The 15,036-nt window shown below is 45.1% G+C and overlaps 1 protein-coding gene across 10 annotated transcripts in view; it reads right to left on the bottom strand.

Annotated features, from left to right (window-relative positions):
* Window positions 1–14,575, bottom strand: part of LOC122929100 — a 66,808-nt gene extending 52,233 nt beyond the window's left edge. For 4 of the 10 annotated variants that reach the window (XM_044282560.1, XM_044282559.1, XM_044282561.1 and 1 more), the window contains exons 1-2: window positions 14,260–14,569; window positions 1,530–1,713 (exon numbers count right to left, since the gene is read on the bottom strand). In XM_044282560.1, the coding sequence (XP_044138495.1) occupies window positions 1,530–1,591 (62 nt within the window). In that variant the 5' untranslated portion in view covers window positions 1,592–1,713; window positions 14,260–14,569. Of the gene's footprint in view, window positions 1–1,529; window positions 1,816–14,259 lie in introns of those variants that run through there. The other 6 variants (XM_044282562.1, XM_044282563.1, XM_044282564.1 and 3 more) reach the window with 4 other exon arrangements.
* Window positions 14,576–15,036: the final 461 nt, after the last annotated feature.

Raw genomic sequence — 15,036 nt, 5'->3', positions numbered from 1 at the left:
GGAATTATTTGACCCTTTGCAGACAACTGCTAAATTAAAAGCACCTGTGCCACATCCTACCCCATCTCAGTTGAAGTTCCTGAGAAGCTGTGAACAGGTGATCCCTTTGCACCAGTTCACATGCGGCGCTGGACGGTGGCCGCCGCTGCTTCTGTGCCGTGCTGGTGGAGTGATGGGATCCGAGGCCTAGGTGGCTCTGCCTCACGGTGGGGCTGCATTGTGGCTGCTGGATCCCGTTGCCTGCTGGTGCGGTGTGGAGGCGCGGTGGTCGCCGCACGGCACCGCTCTATGGATAGAGTAGGTTCCCACTTAACAAGAGGCAACCTTGTTGCGGTAAGTGGGCCTATGCTTTTTGATCAAACTGTATACTAATGCCTCTTTTAGGGCACAGCAAATGTTTGATACTTGTGCTGTATAGCCATGTTTTATCAATAGAAATGCTGCAAAATACGTACAGTAGTCATCAGTATAGGAATGAGGAGGTGCGATTCAGATTCTCTCTACATAATACAATTTATCTGGATGATATTATTATATAACACCAAGACTATTTACAACACCTGTCTGAGGTACTTGCTGCACTCATAACACAAGCCATCCAAGTGCCACTTATTGCAGTCTGAGGTGCACTATCTAGGGCATGTGGTCAATGCTCAAGGAGTCCTCCCTGACCAAGATAAAATGGCTGCAGTTAAAAATTGGCCCGCACCTACCATTATCTATGACAGGCATCCTCAAACTGCGGCCCTCTAGCTGTTGCAAAACTACAACTCCCAACATGCCCGAACAGCCTACAGATATCAGCCTACAGCAGGGCATTGTGGGAGTTGTAGTTTTGCAACAGCTGGAGGGCCGCAGTTTGAGGATGCCTGATCTATGAGGTCAAGAAATTTCTAGGCTTTTCTGGATATTACAGGCGATTTATTCAGGACTTTACTAAGATTGCAGTCGCTTTGCAGGACTTGTTAAAAGGCCAGCCTAATAAAAAAGGTACAAATAAGATGACTATTGCGTGGACTGATGCTTAGGCAAAAGCTTTTAATGATCTGAAATGTAAACTTACCGAAGCCCCTATTCTTGATTACCCAGACTATACTTAACCCTTTAGACTGTATACCGATGCATGTAAGAAGGGCTTGGGAGCAGAGTTGGCTCAAGTGCACGACCAACACGAGCGAGTCATTGCATACCCCAGTCGCTCACAGGCCTACTGAGAAGAATGACTAATTACAGCTCTTTCAAGCTAGCTCTCGTTATACTGTATGTCGGATAACATAGAAGGATATAAATCAGCTAGCACAGAAATACAGAAAGAAATCCTAATAAAACATACTTTTTAATTGGTTCATTAAAAATGTATTCCCTACACAGAAAATATATGAATAAAAGCCAATAAAATGTGCTAAATATACCAAGATTGGTCCAGAATAATTGCAGCAGTTATTAAATCAAGACACCCGGAACTCTTAAGATGGGGCTCGAGTGCCTGTGACTCCTCCAGCCCGTCTTTACTCACGGTTCAGCTGTACCTGTGACTAGTTGACTCCTCTTGATTCAATTTGAGAAGTAGGATCGTGACAATCAAGTACATCCAGGTTCAGGACTATCCTTCACTGCCCCTTTCTGTATCTCTAGACTACAAGCAGAGCACCTGCCCCTACAGGGGAAACCCAACTTCTCGGTGGCTAATCCCTGCAAATCACTGATACAGACCTACAATAAGAAACACCAATCTTTCTGGTTCTTCAGGGGATCAAAAATAGGTTAAGTTAATAAAAACATGTTGGCAGTCTCTGATGTCTGGGCGTTACCATAAATAGCTATCTCTTGTCTCGATATGTTCTCAGTTTCCTGTATCGTGGCACTCCAGCCACCTTTCCTTCCTGTCTTATGCAGTAACCCGATGCGTTCCAGCATGGAACGCGTGTAAACTTCCGGTCCTGACCAATTGCTCTTGTGTTCCAGTGTGGAAGCATCTCACTTCTTGGATCATAGTTTGTCTCTTATACTATACTGGGGCAATTCCATGCAAGTCCAGATATACATAACAGGAAGGGATGCAGATACAGGTATAAATCACAACTAGGATGGATACTTTTTAGTTTGTTAATAACCAAATTGTGATAATTAGAGATGACCAAAGTTTTCGAAAAATCTGATTTGGACGCTTTGCCATATTTTCCCCAAAAAGTTGATTTGATCCAAATTAATTTGTGACAAAGCTTGTTAAAAATCTGCTATTTCCCAGCTACAGGGAGCGTGTATATCGGTATACATCACTGTCCATTGCAGAAACACGCATAGGGAGTCCGCTGTGGTAGAGAAACAGTTACCGTGCGTCAGTATGACAGGCAGGTGATAGACGTTCTTAGAATCAGTTCACACTTCACTTATTTGGGCAAAACTGACCAAATAACTCAAGTTTGAACTTATCCTTACTGGTCAATGTTAGTGTCAGGTATAAAGAACCTGGCCCAAGATTCTACTATAGAGTGAAAGAGCGCAGTCCTTTAAAGAGGACCTTTCATGTTTTTTTTTATTCTAGATAAATACCTTTACTTAGGGGGTAGCCCCCGCTGATGATGCTAACCTGCCTGTTTTTTCAAAATATTGCTCCGAGTCCTACGCCCCGCTGTGCCCCCCTGCAGTTTTCGCGCTCAGTATGTTGATACTGAGCATCGGTACATGGAGGAGGAGACGCCAGGGTTTCTCAATGGGCGTCTCCTTCTCCCTGGCTGTGCCGCGGTCCGATCACAGCGGAGAGTGTCACAGTCAGGGAGAAGGTGAGGTTTTTTTTTCTCTCTGGCTGTGACACTCTCCGTTGTGATTGGATCAGTGGATTCCATATAGATTTCTACAGAACCTGTTCTGATACATGCTGATACAAGTAGTGTCCCCCTGACAGAGTGGAGAGGGTGTCAGCAGTAAGTTTGTGTTGACGCCACTGTTTATTTTTCCCTTCTTCTCATCCGTCACAAGAAGAAGCTCAAAAAAAGGGATCCTGTCATTTGAGCACCCGCCTTCACATGGTCAGCATTTGGTCAGTAATCCATTAGTATTGCGAAGGCCAAAAAATACAGGAGTGGATCCAAAACAGAGATGCCATGTGATTGGAATATTTGCATGTCTTCTGTGTTTTGGACCCACTCCTGGCTTTTGGCTTCCAAATCATGAGCAAATCCTGATGCAAAATATTGACCGTGTGATAGAGCTATCATGCTCAATTTGCATGAGTTTTGGCTGTTTGACTCTGAAATTGGTTTGAATCAGATGGAAAAGAAGTCCTGCATGCAAGACTTTAATGGCCTCTATCACACTGTCAGTATTTGGTCAGTATTGGTAAGACAAAAAACAAGAGTGGGTCCAAAACAGAGATAACATATGATGGAAATATTTGCATGTCTTCTGCGTTTTGTACCCACTCCTGCTTTTAGCTACCAAATCATGATCCAATCCTGATGCAAAATAGGGACCATGTGATACAGGCCTTGCGGCTGCTCCACAGATAAGCTCTGTTGTGTTTTTCACTTTTCAGTTCTTCTGACAGATTATAAGAAGGGTAAAATAAATAGTGATGTCAACAAGGCCAAACAGGGACACTAGTGGCCCCGTCACAGAGTGGTGAGGGTGGAAACAGCGAGAGGAGTCAACATAGTGGCCCCATCAAAGAGAGGGGAGGGTGGCAACCGCATGAGGAGTCAACACAGTGAACCAGTCACAGAGTGGGGATGTGGGGGGAAACAGCAGTGGAAGTGACAGCACAAGATGGTAGGATTCTGAGTAGCAGACCCCCAGTCAAATTTTGGCGGGGCAGTAGCTGCTGAGTGCCCTCAATAAGCTCGTCCACGCTGAAAAGTGGAGCAGAGCCGACAGCATACAATACTTCCCAAGCAGAAGGAACAGAAAATGAAAGGGCAGGTTTAGGACAAGTGGGGGCACAAAGCTTGTTCCTGGGCCATGCCAACTAAGCGTGGTGTCAGAGGAACCCACCGACTCCGGGCTGGGGGTGTCTGATGTTAGTTGAGAGGATGTTGAAGACCGTGCTGGGTTGCTGGTCTAAACGACTGCTGCATGACACTGGCAGCTCTAGCTCTACTGCTACCACCACCCCTTCTTCTGCTGCTACTTTTATTGTTCAAATTCTTTTATTAGAAAGAGCCAATATAAGAACATTACAATGAAAAGCAGCCCGATTGCAAGTCGAGGCTGAGTACAGTATTTGTATACATTCACACGATAACATTTACTATATGCAAATACATTTTAGAGAAATGGATGTGGAAACATAACTCGAGATCCCAACTTCCATTGTAAAGGACTCTCATAATCTCAGTTACGGGTGGAGAGGTGTAGAAAGCTCCAACTTATACTGCACAACAAAAGATAACAAACAAGGACAAGACCACATAGGGAAAGGAGGGAAAGGGGAGGGGATAAAACAAGTAGTGGTATAATAAACAGTGTGGAGTAATTCCCAAGATGCACAGACCTCAGGTGGAATACTCCCTAGCTTAGACGAAACCATTGGCGCAGGCAAAGATAATGGAATTCTGCATGAAAGGTGTAGTCTCCCTAGGAACTGGCGACATCTCTATTTAGCCAAGTGACAAAATCTGGAGATCCCTTGAACAGGATCCAAGGAGTCCAAATTTTTAAAAACTTGGTGGAGTTACCCATGTCCTCCGCTCAGAGCTCCTCCATTCTGTAGATTCAATCTCAATGCCCCAAAAAACGCTAGTGAAAAAGCCAAGCGGAACAAACGAACCTCCCACAACAATGTACACACCTCGAAACACAGAGAGAGAATGCACCAAACAGATATAACACTGACTATGCTGGCAAGACATAAATGAAGGTATTAAAAGCTGAGACTTTTGCCAATATACACTACGTGCAGAATTATTAGGCAAATGAGTATTTTGACCACATCATCCTCTTTATGCATGTTGTCTTACTCCAAGCTGTATAGGCTCGAAAGCCTACTACCAATTAAGCATATTAGGTGATGTGCATCTCTGTAATGAGAAGGGGTGTGGTCTAATGACATCAACACCCTATATCAGGTGTGCATAATTATTAGGCAACTTCCTTTCCTTTGGCAAAATGGGTCATAAGAAGGACTTGACAGGCTCAGAAAAGTCAAAAATAGTGAGATATCTTGCAGAGGGATGCAGCACTCTTAAAATTGCAAAGCTTCTGAAGCGTGATCATCGAACAATCAAGCGTTTCATTCAAAATAGTCAACAGGGTCGCAAGAAGCGTGTGGAAAAACCAAGGCGCAAAATAACTGCCCATGAACTGAGAAAAGTCAAGCGTGCAGCTGCCAAGATGCCACTTGCCACCAGTTTGGCCATATTTCAGAGCTGCAACATCACTAGAGTGCCCAAAAGCACAAGGTGTGCAATACTCAGAGACATGGCCAAGGTAAGAAAGGCTGAAAGACGACCACCACTGAACAAGACACACAAGCTGAAACGTCAAGACTGGGCCAAGAAATATCTCAAGACTGATTTTTCTAAGGTTTTATGGACTGATGAAATGAGAGTGAGTCTTGATGGGCCCGTGGCTGGATTGGTAAAGGGCAGAGAGCTCCAGTCCGACTCAGACGCCAGCAAGGTGGAGGTGGAGTACTGGTTTGGGCTGGTATCATCAAAGATGAGCTTGTGGGGCCTTTTTCGGGTTGAGGATGGAGTCAAGCTCAACTCCCAGTCCTACTGCCAGTTTCTGGAAGACACCTTCTTCAAGCAGTGGTACAGGAAGAAGTCTGCATCCTTCAAGAAAAACATGATTTTCATGCAGGACAATGCTCCATCACACGCGTCCAAGTACTCCACAGCGTGGCTGGCAAGAAAGGGTATAAAAGAAGAAAATCTAATGACATGGCCTCCTTGTTCACCTGATCTGAACCCCATTGAGAACCTGTGGTCCATCATCAAATGTGAGATTTACAAGGAGGGAAAACAGTACACCTCTCTGAACAGTGTCTGGGAGGCTGTGGTTGCTGCTGCACGCAATGTTGATGGTGAACAGATCAAAACACTGACAGAATCCATGGATGGCAGGCTTTTGAGTGTCCTTGCAAAGAAAGGTGGCTATATTGGTCACTGATTTGTTTTTGTTTTGTTTTTGAATGTCAGAAATGTATATTTGTGAATGTTGAGATGTTATACTGGTTTCACTGGTAAAAATAAATAATTGAAATGGGTATATATTTGTTTTTTGTTAAGTTGCCTAATAATTATGCACAGTAATAGTCACCTGTACACACAGATATCCCCCTAAAATAGCTAAAACTAAAAACAAACTAAAAACTACTTCCAAAAATATTCAGCTTTGATATTAATGAGTTTTTTGGGTTCATTGAGAACATGGTTGTTGTTCAATAATAAAATTAATCCTCAAAAATACAACTTGCCTAATAATTCTGCACTCCCTGTATTCCATATTGTCATGGAGATATCGGAGCCCATCATGCACCACGTCACGGTTCTCAGCATGGCAAGGGGTCCTAACCGCTGCTCTAACTGTGGTGTGAACACGGTCTGAAGGTGATATAATTCAGCTCGCAGCCAAGCTCCCACACAAATGCCCAGCATGAATACTGCGGTTGTACAATGTGAATGAAGCCAGGCCGCGAGCCAAACCCACACCAGACCATGTGATGGAGGTTACCAGGTGCAAAAGAGTGTTAGAATGCCAGGTAAAGGCAAACGCACTCAAATCTAACAAGGCAGAAACCAAAAAACAAAAAAAATATATAGTGGCAATTCTGGAGGAGCTGCCAACTCAACCAACTCCCTACCTAACCGCAACAACAGAAAAAACGACACCGGGCGGCGAAAATCCTTCCCCGTACCAACCCTGCGCCACCCCTTTAACGCCCTCCTCACCAAAAAAGCCTTCGTAACGTCGACCATGCCCCATAAACGAAACCCAAAAGCCAATCCCGGCTGCGCCGCTGAGTAGGATTCCTCCCACGCCTGGGCGTACGGGGAGGCACAGGTACCGTCGGCTCCAGGCGTGGAGGGTCCCTTGAGGGGCTCCTTCTTCGGCGCTGAGCCCTAGGGGGCGCCATCTCAGGGCTGAGGCGTGCTGGCGGTAGAGACCGCCGCGGCCGGGACGCCCGAGGCAGAGACACAGCGGGAGCCTCTGCCACCCCCTGCAGCAGCTCCTTGACCCGACCTTGAAGCCAGTCTTCACCCTTCTCGGCCGCCGCTGCTCTGAGCTGGGAGATGATCTGCTCCATGATGCGACTGGATGGCGGTCAGTAAGCGCAAAATGGCCCCTCTAACTTGCCTCGCTCCCCCTTTTAACCCCTCTGGCTCCCCCCACCTAAATCAAACCCTCCAATCCCTAACTACCCGCGGGGATTGGTCTCCTTAAACCACCCCCTGTCATGTTCGCCTCCCCCTAAGCAGCGCCCTCAGTCCGGCTCATTTTTAGTCTGGAAATGGTATACGAGGAAGCCCCCACCCCTTCACCTGCGGTGCCCTCTAGATAGATAATGCCACAGAGAATTTTACCCCCTGAGATGCCCTGCAGTCATACAATAGTCAGTCCCCTTATAATGACTATCCTGCAGAACATCTCATAAATAATCCCCATATTATTATTGTCTCTGCAGATCATGATAATGGTATAGGTGAAATACTCTGCAGGGACGTGTAATCATATAAAGTTGTATTTGAGAGTATAACAGGGGTTAATAGCTGTATAACACTCCTGTCATCCTGCTGCCATACAAGCTTGGGGAGAGCTCATTCAAAGGTCTGCAATGGAGTCCAGATATTTCTATTTATGCCCCTGATTCCACTAGAAACTAGGTAAGTCCATCATTGGGCTGGGTTTACATGTTCAGGTTTTTTTAAGCCGTCTCTTTAGCCAAAACCAAAAATGGATCATAATAAACAGAGGACATACAGTCAGGTCCATAAATATTGGGACATGGACACAATTCTATTATTTTTTTTTGGCTCTATACTCCACCACAATGGATTTGAAAAAAAACAAACAAGATGTGATTTAACTGCAGACTGTCAGCTTTAATTTGAGGGTATTTACATCCAAATCAGGTGAACGGTGCAGGAATTACAACAGTTTGCATATGTGCCTCCTACTTTTTAAGGAACCAAAAGTAATGGGACAGAATAATAATAAATCAAATTTTCACTTTTTAATACTTGGTTGCAAATCCTTTGCAGTCAATTACAGCCTGAAGTCTGGAACGCATAGACATCACCAGACGCTGGGTTTCATCCCTGGTGATGCTCTGCCAGGCCTCTACTGCAACTGTCTTCAGTTCCTGCTTGTTCTTGGGGCATTTTCCCTTCAGATTTGTCTTCAGCAAGTGAAATGCTCCATCGGATTCAGGTCAGGTGATTGACTTGGCCATTGCATAACATTCCACTTCTTTCCCTTAAAAAACTCTTTGGTTGCTTTTGCAGTATGCTTTGGGTCATTGTCCATCTGCACTGTGAAGCGCCGTCCAATGAGTTCTGAAGCATTTGGCTGAATATGAGCAGATAATATTGCCCGCAACACTTCAGAATTCATCCTGCTGCTTTTGTCAGCAGTCACATCCTCAATACATACAAGAGAACCAGTTCCATTGGCAGCCATACATGCCCACGCCATGACACTACCACCACCATGCTTCACTGATGAGGTGGTATGCTTAGGATCATGAGCAGTTCCTTTCCTTCTCCATACTCTTCTCTTCCCATCACTCTGGTACAAGTTGATCTTGGTCTCATCTGTCCATAGGATGTTGTTCCAGAACTGTGAAGGCTTTTTTGGATGTCGTTTGGCAAACTCTAATCTGGCCTTCCTGTTTTTGAGGCTCACCAATGGTTTACATCTTGTGGTGAACCCTCTGTATTCACTCTGGTGAAGTCTTCTCTTGATTGTTGACTTTGACACACATACACCTACCTCCTGGAGAGTGTTCTTGATCTGTCCAACTGTTGTGAAGGGTGTTTTCTTCACCAGGGAAAGAATTCTTCGGTCATCCACCACAGTTGTCTTCCGTGGTCTTCCGGGTCTTTTGGTGTTGCTGAGCTCACCGGTGCGTACTTTCTTTTTAAGAATGTTCCAAACAGTTGTTTTGGCCACGCCTAATGTTTTTTCTATCTCTCTGATGGGTTTGTTTTGTTTTTTCAGCCTAATGATGGCTTGCTTCACTGATAGTGACAGCTCTTTGGATCTCATCTTAAAAGTTGACAGCAACAGATTCCAAATGCAAATAGCAGACTGGAAATGAACTCTAGACCTTTTATCTACTCATTATAATTGGGATAATGAGGGAATAACACACACCTGGCCATGGAACAGCTGAGAAGCCAATTGTCCCATTACTTTTGGTCCCTTAACAAGTGGGAGGCACATATGCAAACTGTTGTAATTCCTACACCGTTCAACTGATTTGGATGTTAATAGCCTCAAATTAAAGCTGACAGTCTGCAGGTAAAGCACATCTTGTTTGTTTAATTTCAAATCCATTGTGGTGGTGTATAGAGCCAAACATGTTAGAATTGTGTCCATGTCCCAATATTTATGGAACTGGCTGTATATAAAGGACAAGGCTGAATCTTCTCATCTTTTTGAATAAACGCTTGCCTTTGGTTTTAGAAATGGCATACAAAAAACCCTGAACCCAGCCTTACATGGTGAGGGTATTACTTCATTAACGCCACAATGCTATTTTTAAAAAAATCTTGCCACACCACAACACTCAAATGACAAAATACAGGACAAAGACATGCAATCACTGAACGAGTACAAATCAAACATAGACTAATATTAGACGTATGATCAGCTGGATGAGATGTCGGGCCGCTGCCGCTCCCTGACCTACTGTCAGTATGGGATCTGCATCTCCACTGCAGGGTGGCAGATCGCTGTCTACACATTGCAGCACTATGGGTCCCAGTACTGGCTTACCTTGTAGGAGACGCAGGTGCCCGCCAGCATACCGTCGCATCCGTCCTCTTTGCCAGGTGTCATCTGATGAGCTATAGCACGCGCGCGCGCACCTCTCCCTTTCTTATAGGAGTAGGCAGCTGGTTCCTGATTACCATCCCCACCCGGAGGCGGGACTATTTGTATTTAAGGCAGCTTCACTCATCATGAAGTGCCCAAGCGTGGTTGTTGTACCTCTTGACTCCCGCTGAAGCACTCCACTGTGTCTGTTTATTGGATTTCCTGGATTCTGACCTCCGCTTCATTTGACTACGCATCTGCCTGCTGTCTGTTTATTGGACCTCCTGGATTATAGACCTCTGCACTGCCTGACAACGCATCAGTCCGTCTCTTCCTGTAAGTCTGCCTGGATCCAGACCCTGTGCTGCCTATGAGACTGCTTATACCTGCACTGCCTGATTATGCATCTGCCCATGTAAAGTCTGCCTGGATCCAGACCCTGCGCTGCCTATGAGACTGCTTATATCTGCACTGCCTGATTATGCATCTGCCCATGTAAAGTCTGCCTGGATCCAGACCCTGCGCTGCCTCTGAGACTGCTTATATCTGCACTGCCTGATTATGCATCTGCCCATGTAAAGTCTGCCTGGATCCAGACCCTGCGCTGCCTCTGAGACTGCTTATATCTGCAGGCTATATTGCTCTGAACTTTGTGTTGCCTGTATCTGTCAAGTGACTTTTTGAATACTGTCTGCCAGTAAAGACCATCTGTTACTTTATTCTGCCTTTGTTGGACTCTGTTCACACTACTGCAGGTAGCTGCATTCAAGGTAACAGGTGCAGACACCAGGGTCCTGTCTCTGAGAGTCAGCAGTCTGCGATATTGGACTAATTCCAGTCCTCTATCAGCTGACACAGAGGATCCACATCCTCTGGTCGTAACACCTACCTTCCTATATACCCAGACCTTCAACCAGGATTGGTCAAGATGTGGGGTGTGTCACTGTCGTGCGCACGGATTGGTTGCCTGTCATGTTCTTTCTCACACCATTTTCTGCATTGTCACTAGTGGCGAGCAGCATAGGCAATATTCGAATTTGCAATATTTCGCGAATTTTTGGACTAATATTTGCCATAAATTCGTAAACTCGTGATCTCCAGTAATTATATTCTTGATTGCGAAAATCGCCAATGTAATATGCGCACATTGAGCGCGCAATACAGGCGTGGGTCACTTTTGCTACATTTTTCAAGCTGCTAGAAGTTTCCTGAGACTGGAGAAAATGGTTGGCACAACTTTCGTAACTACCTGATCACTGTAAGTCATTTTACATTACAGCACTGTGCTCCCATATATTCGCGATTGTGGAAATCGACACTAATGATGCGCATATTTTTGGCCCAATACGTGCAACTTCACATTTTATCAGGTCTGAGGAGATATTACTGATTGGTGCACTAAGTATTGTTGTGACATCACAGCACTATGTCTGTAGCATGTACAGTATGTATGGACAGCAGAGAAACAGTAATCCCTATCACACTACCTAACACCCTGCACTGGAACCATCAGCTCCACTATATCACTATCTAACCTACACTGACTATCTGTATTATATAGAGGAGCTAACTAACTATCTAATGTAATTGACAGAGCACAATAATGACACTGCTCTCTCTCTCTCACAACTGCAGAAAATGGCTGCTGGGGAGGTTCTTATATAGTAAGGGGTAGGCATCTTTCCTATTGGTTGCTAGGGATGCTGCTAAGCTCAGACAAAGACATTGCTGCCTTCTCATTGGAAAAATAACTGAAATAAAGTCACCTAAATGGGAGGAAATGCTCAAAAAACCCAAACACTGTAGCGTGTTTATAACCGGGGGAGCAATTCCTCCGCATGTGATCCGTTGCTAACGGCGATTCCCAGCAAAAATGCATACAAGGGAGGATGTCGGCAGCGGACCACATGCACCACAAAAGCATCCTACACAAGATGGGATAATGTGTGGATGCAAATCTAAAAATACATAAATCACTGCGAAAGGTGCACCACAACGATATGCAACTGACAACTCTGGCAAATCCCTACAGTTGATGTTAAGAACTGAGACTGTAGCCAATGTATTCCTGTGAGGAACACATCAGAGCCCTTTTGCACCTCCGTCAATGTATCTCAGTGTGGCATGGGATCCTACCACTAGACTACCTACGGTGTGTGAACCTTCTCATTGGCCGACAAGCAAAAAGTGAGGTTACTGATGAAAAAAAAAATCAGGAATATTCGTGATTACGAATATATGTCACTATATTCTACATCTTTGCGAATTCTCAAAGTGCCGATATTCGCGATTAGAATATTCACAATCAACACTAATTGTCACACAGGTTCTAAGAGAAAGGGAAACAATGAAATGGACTTTCACCAGCTCCATTCCTTAGCGATGCAGAGCTACGTCATCCAGGATCTCATCGGGGGGACCACATCTACTGGCCATCTATAAAGATTTAGATCTTCTAGAGCAGTGGTGCCCAACCATTTTTTTGTCTGAGGGCCGCACTAGACATGGTATAAATTTTGCGGGCCAGAACCAGGTAGCTTTGCCAGAAAGAAGTGCAAACACTGTGAGGGGGCACATATGAGCATTACTATTGTAAAGGGGCAAATATCTGGGCATTTTATCTGTGAAGGGTGCACATCTGGGCATTACCTCTCTAAAGAGGGCACATCTAGGCATTACCACTGTAAAGGGGGCACATCTGGGCATTACCTCTCTAAAGAGGGCACATCTAGGCATTACCACTGTAAAGGGGGCACATCTGGGCATTACCACTGTGAAGGGGGCACATCTGGGCATTACCACTGTGAAAGGGGGCACATCTGGGCATTACCACTGTGAAAGGGAGCACATCTGGGCATTACCACTGTGAAAGGGGGCACATCTGGGCATTACCACTGTGAAAGGGGGCACATCTGGGCATTACCACTGTGAAAGGGGGCACATCTGGGCATTACCACTGTGAAAGGGGGCACATCTGGGCATTACCACTGTGAAAGTGGGCACATCTGGGCATTACCACTGTGAAAGGGGGCACATCTGGGCATTACCACTGTGAAGGGGGCACATCTTGGCATTACCACTGTGACAGGGGGCACATCTGGGCATTACCACTGTGAAAGCGGGCACATCTGGGCATTACCACTGTGAAAGGGGGCACATCTGGGTAGTACCACTGTGAAGGGGGCACATCTGGGCATTTTGTAGTAATAATGCCCTCTGTGCCCCCTTCACAGTAGTAATGTCCTCTGTGCCCCCTTCACAGTAGTAATGTCCTCTGTGCCCCCTTCACAGTAGTAATGTCCTCTGTGCCCCCTTCACAATAATAATGCCCATTATGCCCCCTCCATACTAATAATGCCCATTGTGCCCTCTTAATAGTAATAATGCCCTCTGTGCGTCCTTCACAGTAATATGCCCTGACACACACACACCACAGCGGGTGTTTTTAATTTTTTTTCTAACTGAAGCAGCAGCAGGCTACACTACAAGGCACACAGCAGTTTTCGGGGGGACTAGAGAGGAGCACTGGATCGAGCGAGCGGCTGCAAAGATGGAACGTTTTTTCCTACCTGGAGTAGGGTGAGATGCAGCCGGCGGCGAGCACAGAAGTGAGTGAGATAGGTGCGCGCACACTCCCTGACTCAGAGCACGCACGCTACTTCATAGGCTGATCCCCCTGCTGCGGCCCTGCCCACGTGACCTCCCCTCCTCTGTCTGTCACTGCTGGCTGCACTCATCCCTCATGGCAATGGCCGGCCGAGATGAGCGCTCACACATAGATTCGCTGCCTGATGCCGGCGGCACTGCACGGGCCGCATGACACAGCTTTGCAGGCTGGATTTGGCCCGCGGGCCGTAGGTTGGGCATCACAATCTAGAGCGTACACTAGGTCTTTAAAAAGTGGTCACCTAATACAGAAAACCCCATTAAGCACTATCTAAAAATAACACATTTTAAGACCTTTTGCACCTAATTAGAGAAGTGAACAGAAAATGGAGCATGGTCTAAGGTCCTCCAAAGTGGAGGAGAAATTGTAGTTAAAAAGGTTGGTATAAAGTAAGCCAACCAAGAGATGGCAGAAGGACAAGTTTAAGAAGATGTATGCACTCTATCACACAGCTTGACAAATTTGGCGCACCTTCTGACTGTCTTACCTAAGTTTAGGCTACCGAAATTTTAGAGATGAGAAAGTCGGCTACATTGTGTCCTCATCTGCCCAGACACTGCTCGAAACTGTGAACTACACCCAGTATAGAGTTATACGTTACTTTAGGCTCTTACCGTTAGGCTCTCAGGAATTTGGAGGCAAAAACATCTTCAAAGTAGAATAACCAGGATATAAGTCCAGACACTCAATCCCACCACTACTAGCTATTGTAGAGAAGATCCAGGTCACAATTTCCATTCCAGATACCAGAAGTTTAAAGACTATAAACAACAGCAAGACAAAAAAACAAAAATATCAAGATCAAGTTGTATCCTGAAATAGGTGATGACGTGTGACAAATCCATTTCTAAATTCTTCTCCCAGAATATTTTATAAAAATCCTTCATACAGAATTTCTTTGACCATGGAGAAGTCAGGACCTGAACGTTTCTCTGTTCTGCAGCTGGAAGAATTTGTAGTCATGTAATATAAATAGTTTACTTTCCACTTCCTTCTCTACTCCTCCCTGGCCTTTAGAATTCTTATTCCTTTAACTCTTACATCTCTAAGTCATATGAAGCATGCTGGTATAACCCGGGTATCTCCTGTATATAATTATATACAGTTGCAAGAAAAAGTATGTGAACCCTTTGGAATGATAGGGATTTCTGCACAAATTGGTCATAAAATGTGATCTGATCTTCATCTAAGTCACAACAATAGACAATCACAGTCTGCTTAAACTAATAACTCACAAATAATTAAATGTTACCATGTTTTTATTGAACACATCATGTAAACATTTACAGTGCAGGTGGAAAAAGTATGTGAACCCTTGGATTTAATAACTGGTTGAACCTCCTTTGGAGCAATAACTTCAACCAAACGTTTCCTGTAGTTGCAGATCAGAC

This window comes from Bufo gargarizans, chromosome 2, assembly GCF_014858855.1.
Source record: "Bufo gargarizans isolate SCDJY-AF-19 chromosome 2, ASM1485885v1, whole genome shotgun sequence".
NCBI lineage: Eukaryota > Metazoa > Chordata > Amphibia > Anura > Bufonidae > Bufo > Bufo gargarizans.
This window is presented reverse-complemented; position numbering and strand designations above follow the sequence as displayed.